Genomic DNA, 24,085 nt, shown 5'->3' on the forward strand with positions numbered 1-24,085 from the left:
ACAAAGTGAGGCAAAGGAAGATACCAGAATCAGAATATATTAATTGCCTGAAACGATGGAAAACAACACAACACTTTCTCAGAAAACAGAGACTGGAAATGGATAGAGTGTAATTATGCTCCATTCCCCAGTATTAATTGTGTGTGTGTGTGTGTGTGTATGCATATCACACACACACACACACACACACACACACACACTTGAGGTACTTGAAAATTGAGAAGTTTTGAGAAATAGAGCATTTGTTAGGAAAGCAAGGTTTGGTAAGCTCTGGGGTTAACACATCAGGGCCCGCTGTTCCACTACTTACTTCTGTAGACAAAGGTGTGCTGGCCTGGACAGTCCCCAGACTTGCCCTAGGGTAATAGGGGACCATCAGATAAGCCAAAGGATCAGACTAAGAGCAAAAAGAAGAGACTGTGTGAGTCATGAGCAACAATGGAACCAACAAATTTTTAAAGTAAAGAATTGATGTCTAGCATGTTACAAGGAGTAACTTTTTCTCATGGAACCCGTAACAGTCATTTATATAAATGAAAATCTTTCCCAGGTCTCAGAAAGTAAAAACATTCCCGAAGTCAACTTGAAAAGTCTGTCTTTTACCTTACACAAAAAGAGGAACATCAAGGGCAACAATCCTGACTCTTCTTTGGTCTCTCTCCAAGCCTTGTGGTAACGGGCTGCTCTCTGGATCACTGTGGCCTCTGTGTCCGTATCGACAGAATAGCCCTAGAGCCAAGAGATGAGGCTAACTGGTACAGCAAGAAGAACAATGGCCAAGGAGCCCCAAAACTGACATCTGCACCCCTCTGCTACTTACTACATAGAAGGGCTCACAGTGCAGGGCAGTGGGGGACCCATGGCCAGGTCATTCCAACACCCAAGTTGCCAATTACTTAGCAATAAAATCTGTATACCAGTATTAGCATTACAAATGGGTTTCTGTAGGTGTGGCATCCAAGATATCTAAGTGTTTAACAAAAATATCTAAGACCAAAAGCCATTCATTCCCCAAAGAACATGCATAATTCGGGGGGGGGGGGGGGGGGGGGGGGCAAGGGGGAGTTAAACTATTGTGGACCATCAGAAAGAATTTTCCAAATCACTAATGAGAAGAGAGGCTGGAGTCCCAACAACCCTGAGGCTTCACCTCAAGTTCTGAAAATTAGACAAGATGCCAAAGATGGGAATGGCCAATGCTGGAGGGGCTACAGGAAGGCAGGTCTGCTAGGGCAATTGGTAGAGCTGTGAAGTGGTACAATCATTCTGGAAAGCAATTTGGAATCATACAAATAAAGGAACTAAAATGTTCATACCCTGTGATCCAAAGATGCCATTACTAGGCTAATTCCCCAAGTAAGCCAATAATGAAAAGAAAGCCTACACACACAACCAAATATTTGTAGCAGCACTTTTTGTGAGAGCAAAGAACTGGAAGTCAAACAGATGGCCATCAACTAGAGAATCCTAGCTAAACATACTGCACTGCAGTCCATGAATGTAATGAAATGTGACCAGGATGTAAGAAATGGTGTGTGTGATGAAGACTGAGAAACAGAAAGATCCACATAAACTGATGCAAAATGAATTCAGCAGAGCCAAGAAAACAACAGGCACAAATGACCATAATAATGAAATGGAAAGAAAAATAAAAGTCAAAAGTGAATGTTGCAAAATTATACAGAATCAGCACAGCTCAAAAGAATATATGAGATGGCATTCCCAGCCCACCCTCCACAGGGATGAGAGGTCCACATTGCACAATTGCCACATTTTTTCTTTTTTCTTTTTTTTCAAAAAAATACTATTTATTGTATGGGATGGCTTTCTGGGAGGGGAAGAAAAAAAGAAAATCAATAATAACCATTTTTTAAGAAATTAACTAGCACTACTAACCTCATGGGAATTGTTATGAGGATGACATAGCAAAGCATAGAATCAATGCTTAATAAATGCTCACTGACTGACACATAAACCGTTTAATAACTAGTATCATACTAAAATGCAATATGGAATATCACACTAAAGACTGTAGGCTCCCATTTTAGTGATATTGCAAAGCCCTCTTTTCAAATGTTCAACTATTTCACTACAATTTCTTTAAAACCTTTCATTTTATCTGATCATCAGGTCAACAGCTTCCTGTACAATGTACTTCCAGGAACAGAAGGGCAAGTACATCTCTGCAATGTGTTAACCAAAGATCTCAGCTTATCCTCACCGTAAGAAAAGCAGGAACTTTGATTCTAAAGAGCTACCAAGAGTTCAACATCCCCCAAAATTTGATTGCCTAAGTGAAAAAAATCACATCAGTGGCTGTCCCTTGAGAGAATGTAGAAGGAAAGGAGAGATATTTGGACTGTAAACGTACTCTTGCATGGAGAACCCTCCTTACTTTGGGGTTTTCTAAAAGGTATTCCCCTCCACCTCCATCAGCCACAAGAACCAGGACTGACCTTCAGAAGAACCTTCTGCCCATCCACCTCCGAGCACACCAGTGGGCGTTTGCTGCTAAGCTCTTTCATGGGCTCAGCATCCAAAAGGTCCCGTTCCAGGCTAACAGTCAAAATTCCTCCAGAGTTCTGAGAAACACACATGGTTTTGTTATCATAAACCAAGGGCAAATATGCAAAGCACCACACAGAGCAAAGCTTTCCTACACCATAAAGTATTTGGGTTGGATTCTAGTCATTGCTGGGACAGTGTTGTTCTATAGCCCACAGCCCTGCTGCAGGGGTTGGTAAGAAGACCATGTTCTCCAGAACTCTGCTGGGCCCAGAACCCTGCATAAATGGAGATTTTGAGCCTTTGGACTTCATCCCCCAGAAGTCCCTTAATATTTCCCAAAATTCCATTTTCCTATGTCCCCTCATTTGCATGATTGCATTTAAATGGCTATAACTCCTCCCTCTTTCTCTCTTGGATCTGCGACCGGGTTGAAGTCAGACATTTCTTTTGTTTTGGTTATTATTAATAAAACTTTATAAAATATAGTATTTAGTTATTGACTATTAATTTTGAAACCCACAACCCCCTGTGCATACAGAAGGTGCCTCCCTTCTCCCAGAGCTCCCAAAGTGCCTTTCCTCGAATACAAGACTGACCATTGTAAGGACAGCTAGAGGCCTTCCATTGGAGCAAAGCTCTGGAAAAGCCTAAACTCCATCCAGCCCAGCTGTGGAGAGAGTAGCCCCCCATCATGAGAGTGGACCCCAATAAAATCAAAGCCAGAGTCTAGCTAGACTCAGGCACGTAGCCCCATGATCTCACCTGAATTTTCAAACCCCTCCCTGTTGTACCTTGCTGTACTTTGTAGAAACTGGATGTTCTTACAAAACCCACTGAGGTAAACCATTTTCTCTGGAAACATGGGCTACATGGTCACCCAGTGACACTGATTTATTAGCCTGCAGAAAACTCTGTCTAGATTCTATGAGGTAAACCAAGTCTTTGTAAGAGGATGATAAATCATTGACATTCATTGGGTGTATGTATGGCACTTTCTCAACAAAACTGTGATCAGTAAACCTCACCCCTGACTGTTTCCAGCTTCAGTGCCCTTCTGACCCCCCAAAGTGTCTGCATCATTCTCCTTTCGGCCTTTTGGGGACCCTCAATGATTTTGTCAAGCTGGCCCAGGCTAGACTTGACAGACCACGTTCCTCCTCTACCCCTGAAACTTCTGGGACAACTCACTGCTTCTAGGATTAACCACACACTACTCCCCTCCAGTCTGAGTACACATCGCTGCCCCTCGAGCCTTCTACTATCCAGTCAAAATAACCTGGCTCTTCTTCCAACATGAATGTCCGTCTCTAGACCTTTGCCCAAGCTGTGCTCCACTCCTGCAATGTTCTTCCTATGCATTTCTACCCTGAAGAATTCTAATCTTCCTTCAAAGTTCAGGTCAACATTGCTTCCTGCAGGAGACCTTCCTGGACAGACAGCTTTCTTGGTTTAAAGTGGCTTCTTCCTAACCGATAAAATGTTAAGTTTCTTTATCAAAGGAATGGCTTTGTCTTGCGATCCTCTAACATCTAACAGCCCCTCTGCACATAGTGGGTGTCTGGCTAGTGCTTGATGAAAGAATGAACAATGAAAATCAAACATGCCTACTATGACTATGATCACTACCCAGATACCCCAAGTAGAAGAGTGAGGCCAAGCTAGAAAGCCCCATAGCTATTGGCACCCAACAGTGCCAGCCTCCACTTCCCTCAAAGATACAATAGTGCCTCCCTCCATGGCTATGTCAAAGATAGCAGATCTCCCCTAGGCCTCCCCAGCCCTCTGCAGGGGGAATCCAGGCTGCTGCTGGTCCTGGCCCCTTCCAATAAGCCCAGCAACACGGCCAATCCTGACAAATACCTCTCAGGCCTCAATCCCTGTGAGTCAGTCAGGGAACAAGGGCAGGAGAATAGCCATCACACTGTTACTTCATTCAAGAAGCTTAAGTAGAAACACAACCCAACAACTGCTGCCTGAGACTTTTCTTTTTTTGCAGTGAAAAATCAAGACACTGAAAAACTTCATTTTTCTAAACATTTTCCTCAGATTTCTCAGTCACCAAAACTTACCATGTATTTAAGTATTCCTGCTTCTGGATGAAGAAGAGGTAGCTCAGGGAACCACTTCTGCACCAAACTAGTTAGCTTCTCCTGAAAGTGAAACAACTCATCATTATTTGAAAAAATATACATATTTAATTTATTCATTATTTTTCTTCAAAAATACCAATTGTACTGTTTGCCTTCATTTAAAAAGTTTTAGAGCATGATTCTAATCATGTATGTGTGTGTATATATATATATATATGTATATATATATATATCTCCATTAAAGATTTTCAATAATTCACATCACACTTTTATTTAAAGAAAGATCAGAACAGGATCTAAAAATAAATAGCCCTTCCCTGTCTAAACTTAACAAGTAGAAAACATTTCCTCTGCTTTTTGGGGGGCAGACTCTATGTAACATATCATAGCATCAGAGTGGCACAAGAAAAGGGATGGCCACTCTCACTCTAAGTGGGAGCCATTCCAGGTGCCAGTGGGGCGACTGAGGGCTGGGACTCAGGCCTCTGAGCCTCCTTGTGACACAAGGCACTGCCCAGCAATCTGGGATCCAGTTCTTGGAAGCAAAACTCTTAACACAGGCCTTGCCCAGAACTTACATATTCCTCCTGCTCATGGTAAATTTTCTCAAAAACACGATGACGCAACTGAGTAATTTCTTCTTTTATTTTTTCGATTTCAGATTCATCACAGTCATCAGCCTTTAATCAGGAAAAAAATCAAAGCTATTCTACATGTTTTTTTAGAGAAAACTGAGCTAATTTTCTGGGATGCTAACACAAAACCAGCATATTTATTGTCAGTCAATTCATTTTGGCACAACTTCCCAGAAGATTTTTCCCAAGAAAGGGTAGCGATCTTTTTCATCTTAAAGATTAAAGATTTTCTTCAGCAGAAACAAAACTAATTGCTGTCATCAACAATAAGTAAGAATGAGATTTTTAAATGGTTCATTTTCTAGTTGCATTCTTATGTGATTAGATTAAAAACTCAACCCAAAGAGTAAGTACTCAGCATTGTGGCAATAGAAAAGATTCTCTAATCAGTTACTGAGATCCCTCAATGATTCCTTCTTGTCTCCTCCAAGAATCCCTTGAGAAGCAAGAATAGTATAATGGATAGAGTGCTGGACCCAAAGTCAAGCAAACTTGAGTTTGAATCCCACATCAAACCTGGATTTGCCAATTGACCCTGGGGCTGTTAAAGCAAGGGCTTGAGCCAGATCACTGGCCACTAGCCCAAGCTCATCTGGCCCTCCATTGAAGATCCTTCCTCTCCATTCCCAATGACTTAATTCAAAACTAATCTCTTCCATCTTATGGATCTGCTGATTTCACTGACTTTTTTTGGTCTGTAGACCCTCTTGGCTGGTTCTCCTTCATTCCCATTTCTCTCCTCTAATAGCTCTGCGAGGCTAATATTCCTAAATCATCACTTCCAAAGGCATTACTTACTCTCCTGCTTAAAAATCTTGAATGACTTGTCTCTCCCAGGCATTCACAACCTGTTTTCAAGCAATTTTTGCAATCTTACCTTCATTTGCTCCCCAAAGGTCAATAATTGTTGGCTCCACTTAAGGAGACCCCATTCACATCATGCCTAGCTCATCACTGTCTCCCTTATGCAAGACTTCCCTGATTCCTCTGCAGCACCCTAAATTCCACCTAACTACTAATGACAACCACAAGTTCCAGACCTTCCCTAAAACATCTCTGTCCAGATCTCTCCCTGGCACTTGGGCTCCCTTGCCCTATCAGTGAACATTTCCTGAGTATGTGTCTCATTTCCTCCACTAGATAGTAAGCTTCACGATACCTATTGCTTTGCTAAACAGCTTTTGAAGAAGTAATTCCACCTCAGTCTAGGTAGGGAAACATTATTAACACAGTAGACATGTTAACATGGAGATAGTAGGAACTGAGGAAGGGAAGGGATGCTTGTCATTTGGCTTATCAGTTAAGTTCTTCCATCATTACAAAGACAACTCTTTTCTTCTACACCCCTTTCACTGATATAGCAATCCAGTCTCTCCGTATAAATAATACAACGGAATTATAACTTTTAAAATCATCCAGTATTAACCCAATTATTAACTCATGTGATAGATATGTACATTATTCCTTAAAATTTTTAAAGATAAAATAATTTGCCTTAAAAGAAGTATTAAAAATCAATGATCAAAATCCACAATTTACTGGCCACCTGTTACACAGGACGACACCATGAGAAATCTCGCCCCAGAGCCAGGCTGATTGGCATTGCCCAGTAAGAACAAGGCATTCTTTTAGTCTTCAAAGTTCTCCCCTAGCCCTGCACTGTTTTGCCATGAACAAATAAGAACCAAACAACTCTTCCCTCAAGATTCCACAACTTCCAAGCACACGTTAGTCCCTGAACTGGTGTCAGCAACATTCAACCTGACATTTGTGGCATGATACGATTTCCAACCAAGCCTTCCCAAGAAGGCTCTCACAGGTTAATGGCCTTAGATCAATGTGTAACTACTAGTATCTTCACTTCTAAAGCAATAGCATAATGCTCATTTCTTTTCCCTCTGAATTTCCCATACATTTAAATGGATCTCGAATATTTACAAAGCAGTAGAGTCTCTCTCCCAAAGCTCAACCAATAAACCCTTTTCCTACAGACAGGCTTGGCCTAGGGAAGAACTGGGAGGCCCAAACTGGATGTGGGCAGATGAGTTCTTAAATCTTCCGTAAGAGTCCAAGTGCTGCAGGAAAAAAAAAAAGTAAGTTCGAGTGAGGCCTGGACCCCTCCAGATCTTCCTAACCACCCCCAGTCCAAATCTTCAGGAGAAGGGCGGGACGGAAGGGGAAATACCATCCTCCAAAGGAGAGGCCTAATCCCAGCATCCCAATCAGGGTGCTTTTAAGTGCTATTGTTCCATAGAGAGGGTAATAAAGTAGCATGCTTAAAGGCAAAAAAGTAGTGCCCCAGTCCACAGAACATGGGCACTGGCTTTGGGAGGACCCGAATTCAGGTCCAGCCTCGGACGTTTACTGTGTATAACTGCCACTTAGCCTCTGTCTTCCTCAGGTCCTCACTTGAGTATAACAACAGTCCCTACCTCAAGAGGTTGTGTGGATCCAATGAGATCCTATTTGTAAAGCACCCAGCACAGAAGAGACATTGGTTCATCCTATTCTAGCCGTCACCTGCACCTAGTCTTTCTGGCAGTAAAAAAATAAATTTCTGGTTTAAGACTTCCCGTTTCCACAAACTGACAAGATAAACTAAGCACTGGGCAGCAAACAAAGGAAAGAGAAGGAAATGAACTTGCAGAACCAAGACTTGGAAAATGAGCATCAAATGATGAATGAGCAGTTCCCAGGAAGAACTTTTCAATAAAAGATGACTAGAGAGATACTTTGGTGATATAAAACCACATTTTTTCTTTCTTTAGGCTTTCTGGAGAAACTTGATTTTTCAAAACTACTTATAGCCTTTTAGCAACATGGTCCATATTATTTATGATCAAACATCATAAAAATGAATGAAAATGTCTTTGAAAGCACAAGCCATAAGAAAACCTTCCCCCAGTTTTCAAATTGATAAAGACATTCTGGGAAACTAAAAAGTTGTTTGGGGTATGAAAACCCCAAAACCAAACTTTTAAACATAGCAATTTTAACTCCACTTTTTTTGTAAACCAAATAAATGAAAATTGTGAGGTGAAAAACCATTTTCAGCAGTGATTATCAACTGCATTATAAAAGACTCATCCTTAGATTTCTTTAAAAAGCAAGCTGTCCTAATGGAAGCCAATTTGCCCACAACCACTATGAGAATATTTGCTGGATAACCACAGATTCCAAATGCAGGCAAGGGTTTCCATACCTCCTCCAAGTTGTTTTTTTCAACTAGTTTCCATCTCAGTTGAGCTTTTAAGCCTTTGAGAGTCTTCTTAATAGAAAGCAAATCATCCACATTGGGGCTTTTATTTAACCATTCCATAATCTGCTTCTTAAACTATGAATAAAAAAGAAAACAGTTACAACACTGTTCAATAATTCAATCCATCAACAATACTGGTTAAGAACAGTATTAGGCACTGTGTTACATTTAATTTTTGAAAGGCACCTAGATGCTACCTTTGTGAACAATGATCACTAGATTTTATTGGGCACAAAAATTGAGTAAATAAAATTTTGAAACTATCATATATGTGCAAAACAGTGTGAAAATAAGAACTATCTCAAATCATTGTCAACACAAAAGTTTAAAAACTTGTTTTTTCCTATAGTAAAAGATATTAAAGGAGAACTGTTTGAGTTTTTGTTGTTGTTTTTCCCCCCCAACAGACACCCCCTACTAGTAGTTAATCTGGTTATTAAGAAGAACCTGGTTTGGTAAAGTTTTCTTTTAAACAAAGTTACTTAGTTACTAGATTTGTGAGTTACAAGGTCTTATCTAGTTCAACCAGTTTCTCCAATTAGCTGATTCTAAATTTCAAATGAATTAAGAAAATCTAAGTTTTTTAGTTTATTAATCTAAAAGATATTTAGTATCTTTTTTTAAAAGAGTAGAATTTCAGTTGAAGGTCATTTCTATAGAAGATTTATCTCAAAACTCAGTAGAGCAAACAATTGTTAGCAAGTAGTATTTTTTATTTTTATTATTTTATTTGCTTGTTGGTACATTAAAATTCCCAGGTATTTCATCCCCTCCTGTAGTCCCTGTACCACAAAAGGCATCAACTAACCAAAAATATCTATGTACAAATTATGTCTTTCATGTTTCTAAATCAGTTCTTTTTCTGGAGTTGGACACTCACAAATCATTCTTCAAATATTAAATCTGTAGCTGTATATATAATGTTCTCTTGGTGCTACTCATTTTCCTCTTCATAATTTCATTGAGTTCTTTCCAAGTTCTTTTAAAATTAATCTGCTCATGGGGGCAGGTGGGTAGCTCAGTGGATTGAGAACCAGATCTAGAGACAGGAGGTCCTAGGTTCAAATTTGGCCTCAGCCACTTCCTAGCTGTGTGACTCTGAGCAAGTCACTTGACCCCCATTGCCTAGCCCTTACCATTCTTCTGCCTTGGAGCCAATACATAGTATTGACTCCAAGACGGAAGGTAAGGTTTAAAAAACATTAATCTGCTCATCATTTCTTATGGCACAACAATATTCCATCACAATCATATACCACATATAGCCATTCCACAATTGATGAACAGCCCCTTGATTTCACAGTTCTTTGCCACCACAAAGAGAACTTCTACAAATATTTTGGAACATATAGATTATTTTCCCTTTTTTCCCTGATGTCCTCGAGAAACAGACCCAATTATGGCATTGCTTGGACTAAATGCATACATAATTTTATAACTCTCTGGGTATCATTCCAAACTGCTCTTCAAAATGGTTGGATCAGTTCACAGTTCCACCAACAGTGTGTTAGTGTCCCCACTTTTCCATATCCCCTCCAACATTTGTCCTTGTAGCCAATCTGAAAGATATGAGATATCTCATAATTGTTTTTATTTGCATTTCTCTAACCAGCAGTGATTTAGAGCATTTTTCATATGCCTACATATGGCTTTGATTTCTTCAACCAAAAATTGTTCATATCTTTTAACCATTTATCAATTGTAGAATGGTTCATATTCTTATAAAGTTGTCTACATATTTTAACTGTTGAGACTATCCACCTGAAAAACTGTCCATATTTTCCCCATTTTCTACGTTCCTTCCAATTTTAGCTATATCCATTTTATTTGTACAAAACCTTTTAAATTTGAAGTAATCAAAATTATCCATTTTACATCTCACAATGCTCTCTTCCCCCCTCCATCCATAAATCTGATAGCTAGCATGTTCTCTGTTCTTCTAATTTGCCCATGGTCTCCTTTTATGTCTAGATCATGTATTCATTTTGATCTTATCTTAGTGAATGGTGTAAGATACTGGTCTATACCCAGTTTCTGCCAAACCGCTTCCCTAAAAAAGACATAAAATATTCTTATGAGAAAAAGAAACCTGAGAAAATTAAATACTGGAAAGTGTTATCCAAATATTCCAAGTCTAAGTAAACTAACCTCAATACTGGCCTTGTATTTTGCTTGTACTATAGTAATGAGTCTTTCCTCTGACCGAATCTTCTGTAGAACTTCATTATATGTATTTAAGATGATCTCCTTGTCAGTATCACCTTGCTCCTAAGTACACAAAAATACCAAAAGTCTTGAGTTAAAATAGAAGAAGTCAGTGGTAATACCACAGGTTCATAATTGCAGAGCTGGAGAGGTGAAGGGGTCCAACTTCCCATTTTAGAGAGAGAGGAAAAGAAACTCCCCAAAGACCACACAGCCAGAAAGTATTTCACATAGTCAGGTCTGCTGACTCCATGTTCTAGACCTTATCTACTATACCCCAAGAAGTCACTAAGGTAATAAGTTTATTCCTATTAAAAAAAAAAGGTTTTTAAAAATACCCTTTAATTTCTACTTAAAATAGAACACTAACTCTTAATCTAAAAAAGTGTTTTTCAAATCTTATATATTTCACTACTATCATTTAGTGATCCAGAGCTAAGAGAAGGAAGAAATAAAAGCAAAAGAAATGAATTGATGAAAATGCAAATTAAGACGGCAAAAATAATCTGAGGGTACAAAACAACTTGAATGGGTAGTTCTTCATAAGCTTGTCTACAAACCAGTCTGTTGGTTTCTTATATACATATGTATATATAATGACTAGCATACTATCTGTATACAGTCAGCACCTGATAATGAATACCCCTTAGGAGCAGCTATGTAACACAGTGGATAGTGCACCAGGCCTAGAGTTGAGAAGACACGAATTCAAATTTGTCCTTAGACATTTCCTAGCTACATGATCTTGGACAAGACACTCAGCCCCAAATGCCTAGTCCTTAGCATGCTCTCTCTTGGAACCCATATGTAGTATCAATTCTAAGATAGAAGGTAAGAGTTCAAAATGCAAAAATTTTTTAAATAATGCATGCTGGTTATCTAAGATAATACCTAAGTAGACTCATCAGGAATAGGTGTCAAAAGGAAAAAGTTTTCCTGATCTGATGTAAACTGGTTCCGACAAAACAGAGAAAACATGTCAGGCAAGGTGTTCTAATTCTATGAGAATGGATGGTGTCCCAAAGAGGTGATCTTTATGACTGGAGAAAGTTAAACCAAGAAATGCTCCAAGTATTTGAACATAGAAATGCCAAGAATGAAAAAGCTGCTTGGACTTAAAACCAATAAGTGCACAACCACCAATGACTATGAAAGACTTTGGAAAACCATCTATTGACACCCAGAAAATCACTCCAACTCTGAGGATGAGATTATAAAGAGTCTAACAAATGACACTTAATTCTAAAAGAGGAGAACAATGGGGCAGGGATGGAGACAGCAGAGCACAATGACTGCATGGCCATGGAGTCCCACATGGCAACTGAGTTCCAACACCACCTCTGAGATTCCCTCCCTCTTTGGCTCTAGTGTCCTCTTCTGTAAAATGATGGGTTTTGGCTAGATGACCTCTGAGATCCTTACCTGCTCTAAATGTATTATTCTATGACATTTCCAAAGGAGGGATAGTGAAAAGGACACTACTAAACCCTCTCCATTTCAGTTCTCTCCCAGATGTCATTTCCATGTCAGGTTTCCAAGTAATCCATAAGGAATTCCATCAAACCAAAAGGTTGACTGGACTGAGTCATTTATTGGTATAGAAATTTTACCCATTTAAAACGATTAGCATTAGTATTCTTCTATTTAAAAAGAAACCTCAAAATTCCAGCTTAGAAATTAACAGACCTTGCAAGGTACCTGAAACCTCTCCATCATCAGACATTGAATAAAATTATTTTTAAACTCATAAGTCACTTTACTTCCTTTCAGCTGTTTATGTGTCATCTGACATTCTATATATATGTATATATATATATATATGTATACTTTAATGACAGTAACTCACAACAAGAGAGATCTCCAGTTCTTTGCAAACATCAGACTCAATCTTCTCCAATATTTCATCAACGTTGCCAATTACTTCTTCCGAACTCAGAGATTCTTCATCATTTAGATCAAAAAACTTAGTTGAAAAAATTGAAAGAATAATTATGCATAAAGTCAATATTAATTTGTTGGGTTTCTTTATATTTTAAATCCTTCTAAATTCAACTAATAGTTGAGAGAATTAACAAGTAAAAAACTCAAGATAAGTAGGAAGTGAGTAAAAATACACTCAAGTCATTCAGGCAAGACAAACTATACATTAGGGCAAGGTGAAAAACTCTCAAATGTGATGACTAAGCAACTATAATCTTTTAAAGCTAACAAAGAATGAGAAAGGAGCTAAAGGACCAGAAACAAATATGGTCCAGATTTACAATGAAGGGAAGAGAATTAAATCTGCAAACTAAAGGCCAGTGAGTTTCAACTCAGTCTTTGCAAAAGTTATAAAACATTATTTTAAAAGATTGTGAATGTCTAGAAAATGGAGAAGTAACCATAATGACACATCCCTCCCTCCATTCATTGCAAAGATGGGGGGAATGATGAGTTTCAAACACTAAGATTCAACTGAAGTATCACTTAGTTTTGCTATTTATTTTTCTTTCCTTTTTATTTTTTGTAAACAAAAGATTGTTCTCTTGGGTGTATGAGGGAGAAGAGATATTTGGAGATGAAAGCAAAAGAACTACATGAAAACACTGTAAATCCCTAATAAAAAGATAAATGCAAATTCAGAATTGAACTCTCACTCCCACAATGCAAAGTAGCACAAATTGCAAAAGAGGAGATTATTGTTCACTCCAGGAAGAGAGATTGCCATGCTGCTGGTTTTTCTGGGAAATGGTTCAACCATTTAGGATTTCAGAACTTGGAATGTACAAGAAAAGTAACTAAAACATACTCATCATTTAGCCTAATCCCCCTTCTATCAGGGTGTGCCCCAAGAAGGTCAAAAAAAGAGAACAAAGATACAATGTGTATGGAGAATATTTCTGACCACCCACTCTGTGTAGCTAAGAACTGGAAACAAAGTGGATGAAACATATTGGAAACAAAGGCTATATGAATGTACCAGTACAAAAGTCATTGAATATGAACACTCTTGGGAACCTCCACAGGTCCCAAGGAGTTTATCTATCGTCTCTATGTAGAACACTCACATATGTATACAGATAGTTTGATAGATGAAAGGAAGAGACACATGCAGAAAGAGACAGAGATGGAGACAGAAAGATGGTCACTAAAAGCAAGTCAAAATCTGAATAAATGGAAAACCAAAGATGGCGCCAAAAAACAGGCAATGAAACAGAGCTCCCTCTTCAAAGGGGAATTTTGTCTCCTCCAAGGACAAGCTATTAACTACAGTGCTAGATGTTCTCTCTTTCTTGATCAGATGTTTGGCTTAAATGTTTTCCTTTATCACAGAGGATGGCTCAGTCTCAAAAGGGAATGTGAAATGACTATTAAATAGAGACAAAAGCCATCAATTTAATGCTTTTAAAGTTTAAAAGCAAACAAGTCATGGAAAATTATTTTTTTTTCTTTCAACTGGATTACAAGACAGATGGTAAATTGGATAGATCTGTAGTTTACCTAGATTTTTACAAACTTTTGCCAGAAACTCTCATGCTATCCTGTCTGTGAACAAGAAATGAAGAGATATGGGCTAGACAGCAGTATACCTAGTCAAATTTAAAACCAGTTGAATGTTTAGATCTCAAGACTAGCCATTAATGAACTGATGTGAGTTTGGAGCAAAATCTCCAATAGAATGCTCTAGAAATCAGTTCTTGGCCTGTTATTGTTTAATTTTTTTTATTTTTCTTTATATCTTTTAACATCATCTTTTTAAGAAATCCATCATCCTTTTTCTGTCCATGGGGCCTTTCCTTGGGAAAAGATTAAGGAGAAAAAGTTCAGTAAATCCAAGCTAATACATCAACTTTTCAATATTTTCATCCGTTACTTTTATGATGGTATATTTATGAAAGATGCAAGTGATAAAAAAGAGCTTGTTATTATTAAAGAAAAATACCTTCCACATAATTAATGCATAATTATTGTATGTTACTTTAAGTAACACGATTTAATCATTAAAACACATTAAGTCATGCTGAAAAATACAGAAATGAAAAGAAAAACCTAAAGCCATAAAGTACCCATATATACATTTGTACTTAAATGAGGAAAATCCCAAATGCTGAGAGCCTCATTCTGCCCAAAGGGTTATTCAATTGTATGGTCCCTGTGACCCAACAATCCCACCTCTAGGTCTATACCTTAAGGGGATCAAAGAAAGGAGAAGGACCCACATGTACAAGACTTTGTGGATGCTCTTTTTGTGGTGGCAAAAACTGGAAAGTGAGAGGAGGCAACCAAAACTTGAGAAATAGCTAAGCATCCCACTGGTAAAGCATACAGTGCAGGGCTGAGTACACAATAGGTGCCACATGGATGCTTTCTTTTCCCTTCTCCCCTCACAAGATTGTGCTAGAAACCCTCAAGAGCCAAGAAAATGATGAACCCACATATATGGAGTCAAATTGTTTAAACGTTTGAAAAAGAGGACAAGACAGAAAGGGCAGGAATCCTCTATGGTCCCCTGAGGGAAAGAGCTACTTTACCTTTATAGTGGAATTAAACCACTCAGCAAGAAGCTGCAGGGAAGCATCTGTCTCTGTTCGGACTCGGTTGAATTCCTCTCGTTTGCCCTGTTTCCACTCATAAAACTTCTGCAGAATTTCTTCAGCATTTGTCACTTCCCTGGTTTGCCCATACACCGCTTCTAAGGAGGCAGACAATTCCTAGGAAGGTATCAAAAACAAATTTTCAACAAGAATTTAACGGATATCCACAATACTATAAATCAAAATATGGTTAAGGATTATTGTTTATTTTATATATATTGTTCATTGCACTTGCAGTTGTCCTACATATTTAAAGTTATATTTTTAAAATATATTACAGTTATCCCTCACTATATTGTAGTTCACTTATCAAGGCTTCATTGTATCACAGGTTTGTTTGCTTTTTTAAACCCTTACCCCTTCCATCCTGGAATCAATACTGTTTATTGTTTCTAAGGCAGAAGAGTGGTAAGGGCTAGGCAATCCACGGTCAAGTGACTTGCCCAGGGTCACACAGCTAGGAAATGTATGAGGCCACATTTGAACCCAGGACCTCCCATCTATGGACCTGGCTCTCAATCCACTGAGCCACCCAGCTACCCCTGGTGTATCACAGGTTTTTAAAATATATATATATATATATATATATATATATATATATATATATATATATAATTCTGTATCATGGAGTTTTCGCTATATCATAGGATTTTGCGGTTGAATACCATACTGTACACAAAGGAAATGCAGCATGTATGCCACTACTATTTGTATAAGTTCACCAACATGAGATTGTACATGGCACGCTACTGAGTGATGGAAAGAAAAGTAACCAATCACAGCCCAGTGTTCTGTATCCTGGGCACTGATTGGCTCAGTGATTGCTAATGGAAGAAATGAATTGACACAACCTTTACATTTTTTATATAAATTGTTTTTTAAAAACCATAAGATATATAGAAGCCATTATAAATAAAATAAGTACATACATAAATAAAATAAGTACAAATAAGTATAAATAAAATAAAATAAGTACAACAGATAGCTCACAATAGTTAGACATTTCTATTTGATAAAAATTTCTGGGAAAAGGTTCTCCTTGGATCCAGTTGTGGAATAATACTTCACTGGTGAGTACCCATTTTGAATTTTATATGTTGTTAAAAGTATGTAGGTTTAAGTGTGTAGAGAGTGTTTAAGAGGGCCGTCTGAGAATGGTTGAACAAATTGAGGTATCTGATGGTGATGGAATGCTATTGGGCTGTAAGGAATGATAAACTGGAGGAATTCCTCATAAACAGGAATGACCTCCAGGAAGTGATGCAGAGTAAAAGGAGCAGAACCAGGAGAACATTGTACACAGAGACTGATACACTATGGCACAACTGAATGTAATGAACTTTTCTTCTAGCAGCAATGCAATGACCCAGGACAATACAGAAGAACTTAGGAGAAAGAACACTCTCCACATCCAGAGAAAGAACAGAAAAAAAAGCATAGGATCAATTACGTGGTTCAATGGGGATATGATTGGGGTTTGAGCATTAAAAGATCACTCTATTGAAAATATGAATAACATGGAAATAGGTTTTGAACAATGATACATGTATAACCCAGTGGAATTGCTCATCAGCCATGGAAAAATACTCTTAATTTTTTAAAAAGATGATGAACAAAGAAATATTAATATTTGATACATGGTTCTCTGTGAGCATAGTGTCATTAAAATGACTTTACACTTTCAAAAAAAAGCATATGAAGTGTTTATAAGTATGGAAAAGATTTCTGGAAAGTGAGAAGGGTTTATAAAGCCTTAATATAATAAAATAAATATAACGCCACTACTTTGTGGATTTTCACCTAGCACAGGGGTCTCTGGAACATAACTCTAGGTGAGGGATCACTGTTTTCTGAAAAAGGTTCCAGAGGCTCACAAGACTGCCAAAGGGGTCCATGACACAGAAAAGGTTAAGAACCTCTGCAATAAACAGATCTTAAAAATATATCACTTGTTGCCTCTGCAAAAACAGAACTCTCCAAATTAGAGTAGTTATGTTTTAAAATTGGAAATCACCATTCTTCTCACTCTAACTCTGCATCTTCACAAAAATATAGTACATTCCCAAAGGCATGATCAGAAGGTCCTGCTGTGTATGAGAATGAGTTTGCCCAGTAACTCAGTGTGTGCCAAAGGGCATTCATTCCTGGACTTGTAAAAGCTGATTTTGGCCTCTCCCTGGCCAATATTAAAAGGCTCTCTTAAAAAAGTTACTTCCACATATAATTCAGCCCAAATTCTACTAGTTCCCCTCTTTGCTCTTTCCCTTCCCATTTCCAGCTGTAGGATAACCTACAGGAGCACCTACTACTTACCATGGCTGGGCCCAACACTATTCTCAAGTTTCCTGTTACTCATTTTCTTTCACTCTATGTAAATCCAAATGACTCCTCCCTACAGAAAAGATGCCACCCCTTTCTGCGAACACTGCTAATTGCTTTCTCTCTTGATTCTCCCAAGATCTAGATGTTTCTTCTGTGCTCTCCTGAGCTTCCAGTACAGTCCAAGAAATGGATCATATAAGCCAGCAGCTGGCACAGTAATTTGGTGGATGTTCAATAAATGTTGGCTGAATTGGATTGAGCAGCCCAGCTACTTATCCTCATCAGCATTCGATGACAAACAAAGCATTTTTTAGTTAATTGACTACATCACCAACAGAACAGGGTGGCTCACATGTAGAAAGCCACAGAACCTCTAATGATCCCCAAGCTGCTCCCTGACACAAAAACCCATTTTCCTAAATGACAATTCTTAGCTTGGAGTCACAGAACTGCTCAGCTGAGAAGAATCAAAACTGCAGATGAAATACAATGCGTCTCTATCTAGCATTCTATATTCTAATCCGCCACCCTCATAACCCTGGCAAAAAAAAAAAGGAAAGGAAAGGAAACAGACCTGACATGTTGGACCCTGTACACTTAGAACTCAGCATAGATGTGGATTCTCTCTCGTGATATCATTGTGAACAAGCTGGAGAGCTATGGGGCGGGGCACGTTCAGAAGATTCATAACCGGTTCAATGATCAGAAGCAAAAAAGTAATCCCTAACGGACCCCTCGTCCCCTGGATGAAAGGTACCTGATGATTAGCCCCAGTGATTGGCTTGAGGTGTTCAGAATTCTTCATCAATGTCTTGGAATAAAGGCATAGGCAGGATGCTCAATGAATTTGCAGGAAAGAAATAGCAAGCAGGAGCAGTTTGAGATCATGACCATACCCAATACAATCTTCACAAACCAGAACAAGAGGGTGAATATAGGAGCTGATGATCAATAGGGACAAATAGAAGCTCTTATAGCCCAAGTTTAAAAAGTCAGCTTTCGTACTTACTTCATGAAAGGAAGAGACATGGCTGGACAGCAATCCATGTGTAGAAGATCTAGGGACATCTCTCTCCCTCCTTTTTTTAAATGTCAATACAATTTTTAATTACTCCATTTCGGGCATTTTGTGATTCATGTTCTCTCCCTCCCATCCCTTGCACCTTCCAAAACATCAGGTAATATGACATAGGTTATTCACATGTTATCATACAATATATTTTTCCACATTCATCATATTGTGAAAGAAAGCATATATTGCACCACCCTCCCTTTTTGGCAAAGGTGGAGCTGAATGTTGCATACCCTTTCAAGCTTGGTTCATTGTTCCATGATTTTGCTAAACTTCTCTTTTTTCCCCTTTCTTTTTTATTCTTAGCAATAAGAGATGGCTCTCTCAATGAGGAACAAGAAGCAACATAATGGAAAATTAAAGTGATATGAAAACAAAAGATAGCAATCAAAAAGTATGATGTGGAAGGCAAGTGTTCAAAAGATACATTTTTTAAAAATGTAAACTCTTACGCATTACATGAAAGATGGCTCCACAGCGCCAGAACACTGTATATGTTGGCAATGATAGATCATGAAAGACTTGGCTATTCTGTTCAATTCAGGGTGCCAAGACAATTCTAAAGGCCTCATGACAAAAATGCTCCCACCTCCAGAGAGGAGCAACGGGCTCCGAGTGCCTGCTGAAGCAGACCTTTTTCACGTTCTTTGTGTCTTCCAGCTCGGCCAATGTGGAAATCTATTTTGCACAACTCTGTAGATATAATTGCTATCGCTTTGCTTGCCTTCTCAAGGGCGCAAGAGGGAAGGTAAGAACTTGGGTTTTTTTAGAGTATGTTAAAAATGAATAAATTGAAGCAATAATTCCAAAAGGAAAAGGTTACTCCACATCAACAATAAGAGAAATGAAAATTAAAACTGAGCTTCAGTAAACCGACAAAGACAACAAAATGTGGAAACGGTTATTATGTTCGACACCCTGCAAGAAGGCGGGATGCTTGTAACAGCCGCCAGGTGGATCTGTAGACTGAATCCCAGAAAGTGATTTGTAGCTGTGGGAAGAGTTAGCTGAATGATCCCTCCCTTGGCACACCCTGAAAGAGTCAAACACAGGAAGAGCCCATCAAGGCCAAGTATTCCTATTTGTGAGGACAAAAAGGCAGAAAAACTGGGTGGCCATTGCCTGGGGAATGAAGTGTAACCCATGAATGTAACAAGAAATGATAAATACAAAGGATTCCGATAACTAGAGGAGGGTGTGCTGAGGGAGGTACAGAGGGAGAGACAAGAATACGAAGTGTGACTACAAAGTAGAAGTTAAAAGAGCATTAATACCGAGGCGCACGCGTAACTAATACCTCAGGCAGTCCCAGATAAGACAAAACACCCTCCCACCCTCTCTCAGTAGGGAAGGAAGCAATGAGGACAGAATCTTGCCTGCACAGTCGGATGCACTACCAGCTGGTTTCAATTAATTGTTTTTCTTTATTGTAACGGAAAGCTCATGGGGTGGATGGTCAGAGTGGGAGGAAGAATTTAGTTTGAGAAAAGTGACACAAGCGAGTAACACATGAAAAAATGCTCAAAAGCATCCTAGCTCGAGAAATGCAAATTAAAGCAGCTTTCAGGTTCCACTTCATCCCTATGAGAGATGGCCAAAAAAGAAGAATGCCCAGTGGTGGAGGGATTGTGAAAACAGCCACTGACCCAGCCATTCTGGAGAGCCATTTGGGATGCTGCCCTAAAAGCAACTAACAGGTGCATGTCCTTTAGCTCAGCTAGACCCCTCCACGGCCTCTACGCCAAAGACCTCAGAGACAAAGAAGGATCATCGTGCACCCCAAATTCCAAAGCAGCTCTTCACAGTAGCCAAAAGCTGGCAACAAAGTAGATATGTGCCCATCAATCGCAGGAGGGCTATTGGAAATTACTGTGCCCTGAGAAATGACAAAAAAGACAGTTCCAGAGAAAACCAAAGAGATTTCTATCTCTGAAGTGATTCAGAGAGAGCAGGACCAGAGAACAATTTATACAGTGAAGACATGATAGAGGAAAATAAAACTTTGAACAACCTGACAGCTCCAATCAGTACAGTGATTAACCCTAAAAAAGGTGCAACGAATGAAAAGGAAGCTGAGTTCATCTTCCGGCAGTGGTGACAGGTTTCAAGCGAGCAAAGGGATAATTGTTCAGACACAGCCCGGGCAGGAGGCCCATAGAGCAGGGGCCAAATTGCTGGGGGTTCTGAGAAGGGCTTCTTGGCTCAGTGGAGTGGAGGAGATGGTCAGAGGGATGGGAGAGGCGATCCCAGGGCAAACTGTTAAGCTGTTATGAAATACAATTGTGACTGACAGGTAAAAATGGCATCCACAGCACTGCTTTAGTGCAACAGGTGCGTGACAATACTCCACACAAGACTAACCCAACCTCAGGCTGGGAAACAGGTGGTAATGGGCCTGCTGCACCACATTCGCCATGGTCAGCCATTCTTGGGACTCTGCACAGTGCTGGGAGCTCTGTGCCGCCTTGAGGCCAAAGGCTCAACTCTCTGAGCAGCCTCCCAGGGGTCTCTCAGCCACATGTCTCTGCCCACCTTCCCAGCCCCCAAACACCAGGGCTCTCCATCAGCTCCCTCCAGGCTCAGACCTTGCCCCCATCCCCTCGGGCTGCTATTTTTGCCCAGACACACACCCCTCAATCAAATGACACCAGCTTCCTGGCTGTTCCAGGAGCAAGATGCTCCTTCTCTTAGCTCAGGGCATTCTCCCTGGCTGTCTCCCAAGCCTGGAACATTCTCCCTCTTCAGCTCTGCTTCCTGTATTCTCTGGTTTCCTTCAAGTGTCAGCTAAAGGCCTTTTCTGATCCCTCTTAATTCTCTGCCTTCCCTCTGGTCATTATTTATATAGAGATCTTATTTGGCATTTACACAAGGTCCCCTCCCTTAAGACTGTGGGCTCCAGAGCAAGGGCTATCTTCTACCTTTCTTGGAGTCCTTAGTGCCTGGTACATAGTAGGTACTTAATAATTATCTAACAACTGCTAAGAATTTAGCTGTTTTTTAATTTTATTTCACTTTTTAAGAAAAATACTCCCTGCCTGTACAGAACTTGCATGCCAATGGGAGGCAGCATGTAAATAACCAGATACAGTCCAGATTATTTATAGAGTGGGGAGAAGATAATTTCAGACAGGAAGGCACTATCAGCTGGAAGTACCACAAGAGACTAAGTATTATTATTTATTATTATTATGCCCATGTTCTATTCAGTACTTCAGAATGTCAAAGTTGTGTGACATCCATTAACTTACTGGAACTTCTTCACAGCCCTGGGAAGCAGATTTTTTTTTATTTTATTTTACAGATTTCTTTTTTTTTTTAACAGATAAGGCAAAGAACTCAAGAGAATTGCCCAGGATTACACAAATCACTAATTCTACCACCTCCCTTACTTACTGAAAAAGAAAGAAAAACTAACTCCTTAGAATATGCATAGTCAAGCCAAATAAATTCCTACATTGGCCATGTCCAGAAAAGAGAACTTGGCCTGCACTGAAGTCCATCACCTTTCTCTGTGAGGTGATAATGTTAGAGTGAATATTTCATTGGCCATCATGTTGATGAAAAAATACTTAAATTTTCAATGAGGAGATGCCCCTCAATTGAGGAATGACTGAACAAATTGTGGTATCTGTTGGTGATGGAATACTATTGTGCTAAAAGGAATTATGAACTGGAGGGATTCCATGTGAACTGGGACAACCTCCAGGAATTGATGCAGAGTGAGAGGAGCAGAACCAGGAGAGCAATGTACACAGAGACTGATACATTGTAACACAATCGATTGTAACTGACTTCTCTACTAGCAGCAATGCAATGATCCAGGACAATTCTTAGGGACTTAGGAGAAAGATGCTATCCACTTCCAGAGGAAGAACTGTGGGAGCAGAAACACAGAAGAAAAACAACTACGTGATCACATGGGTTGATGGGGATATGATTGGGGACGTAGACTCTAAACGATCACCCTGGTACAAATATCAATAATATGGAAGTGGGGCTTGATCAATGACACATGTAAAACCCCAAGGAATTGTGCATGGGCTATGGGAGGGGGCTTGGGGGAAGGCAAGGAAAGAACATGAATCTTGTAACCATGGAAAAATATTCTTGATTAAAGGTTGTTTTTTTTTTTAAGTCCAGTATCCACTGTGACATCTAGGTAGCAACCGTTAAATGGAGATAATAAATAGTACCTATTTCACAAGGTTTTTGTGAAGACCGAATCAGATAATATTTTTAAAACTCTTAGCATAGTGTCTAGTACATAGCAGATGCTTATAAGAATGCTTGTTCCTTTCCTGTCTTATCAATTCAGTAATTCTAGGATTATTTTAAATCAGGGTTCCTAAAGTGAAGTCTGTGAATGCAGGTATGGTTATAACTGCATTTCAATATAATTGATTTTCTTTAAAAAAAATTTTTTTTCAGAGATGTTTATCTTTACAATTTTTTTATTATAGAAGTTGTTTTTCTGGTTCTGCTGACTTCACTATGCAACAGTTCATAAAAATCCTTCCAGGTTTCTCTGAAAGTCTTATTTACTTAGCACAATGCTCACCCAGAGTAGGCACTTAATAAATGCTTATTGTCTGGCTGTCCTCTTCATCATTTCTCACATCAAGATAGGAATCATTTCATTACATTTCTTCTTTCTTTGATCTCTTTGAGGTACAGACCTCAGAGCAGTATAGCTGGGTCAAAAAGGTTATGTGCACCTTAATAATTATTGGGGCATAAATCTAAATTACTTTCCAGAATAGCTAGACCAATTCACAGCTCCACCAAGAGAGCATTAATATACTTGTTTACCCACAGCCCTTCCAACATTTATCATTTTTCTTTTTTATGAATTTTATTCATCTGAGAAGCATTCAAGTTAGAACCGGAGAACTGCTTTAATTTACATTTCTAGAACTATTGTTATCATGAAACATTTTTCATATAGCATAGTTAATTTTATTTTAAATGCATAAGATTACTTTTAAAACTAAAAATGAAAGAGTAACAACCAAAAGAGTCAAAGTCCTATTAATTCAAAAAGAAAAAATAGATGTGGAGTTTCTAAGAAACAAAATCTTATCCTCATTCAATTTATGCTTAAGTTTGAAAATAACAAATTATATTTCTAACCTGCAAAATTTTCAAGCGCTTATTAAGGGATAATTCATCCACTTCAACAATGAAAACTTCAACAGCTGTATATAGCTTCTGTCGGACCTCATTTCTCTTGGCTATCAAGATATCACCTTCATTCTGTGAGAGAAAAAGTAACATCAATGGACCATCAGAACTCCATATATCAAACTACTCTAAGAGCAAAAATTTCATTCTTCAATTATAGATGTATATATGTATATATATATTTCAACATTGTGTTCTCAGATCAAAGACATAAGAGATTTTTTAAAACGGCTCTTTCC

The 24,085-nt window shown here is 38.8% G+C and overlaps 1 protein-coding gene across 4 annotated transcripts in view; it reads right to left on the reverse strand.

Annotated features, from left to right (window-relative positions):
* STK31 (serine/threonine kinase 31) overlaps window positions 1-24,085 on the reverse strand; it is a 72,705-nt gene that overhangs the window by 19,325 nt on the left and 29,295 nt on the right. For all 4 annotated transcript variants that reach the window (XM_007505355.3, XM_016426508.2, XM_007505356.3 and 1 more), the window contains exons 11-20: window positions 23,796-23,918; window positions 15,209-15,388; window positions 12,544-12,660; window positions 10,641-10,760; window positions 8,436-8,567; window positions 5,177-5,278; window positions 4,578-4,658; window positions 2,457-2,582; window positions 604-729; window positions 311-397 (exon numbers count right to left, since the gene is read on the reverse strand). In XM_007505355.3, coding sequence (XP_007505417.1) covers window positions 311-397; window positions 604-729; window positions 2,457-2,582; window positions 4,578-4,658; window positions 5,177-5,278; window positions 8,436-8,567; window positions 10,641-10,760; window positions 12,544-12,660; window positions 15,209-15,388; window positions 23,796-23,918 — 1,194 coding nt within the window. The remainder of the gene's footprint in view (window positions 1-310; window positions 398-603; window positions 730-2,456; window positions 2,583-4,577; window positions 4,659-5,176; window positions 5,279-8,435; window positions 8,568-10,640; window positions 10,761-12,543; window positions 12,661-15,208; window positions 15,389-23,795; window positions 23,919-24,085) is intronic.

Source organism: Monodelphis domestica, chromosome 5, assembly GCF_027887165.1.
Source record: "Monodelphis domestica isolate mMonDom1 chromosome 5, mMonDom1.pri, whole genome shotgun sequence".
Taxonomy (NCBI): Eukaryota; Metazoa; Chordata; class Mammalia; order Didelphimorphia; family Didelphidae; genus Monodelphis; species Monodelphis domestica.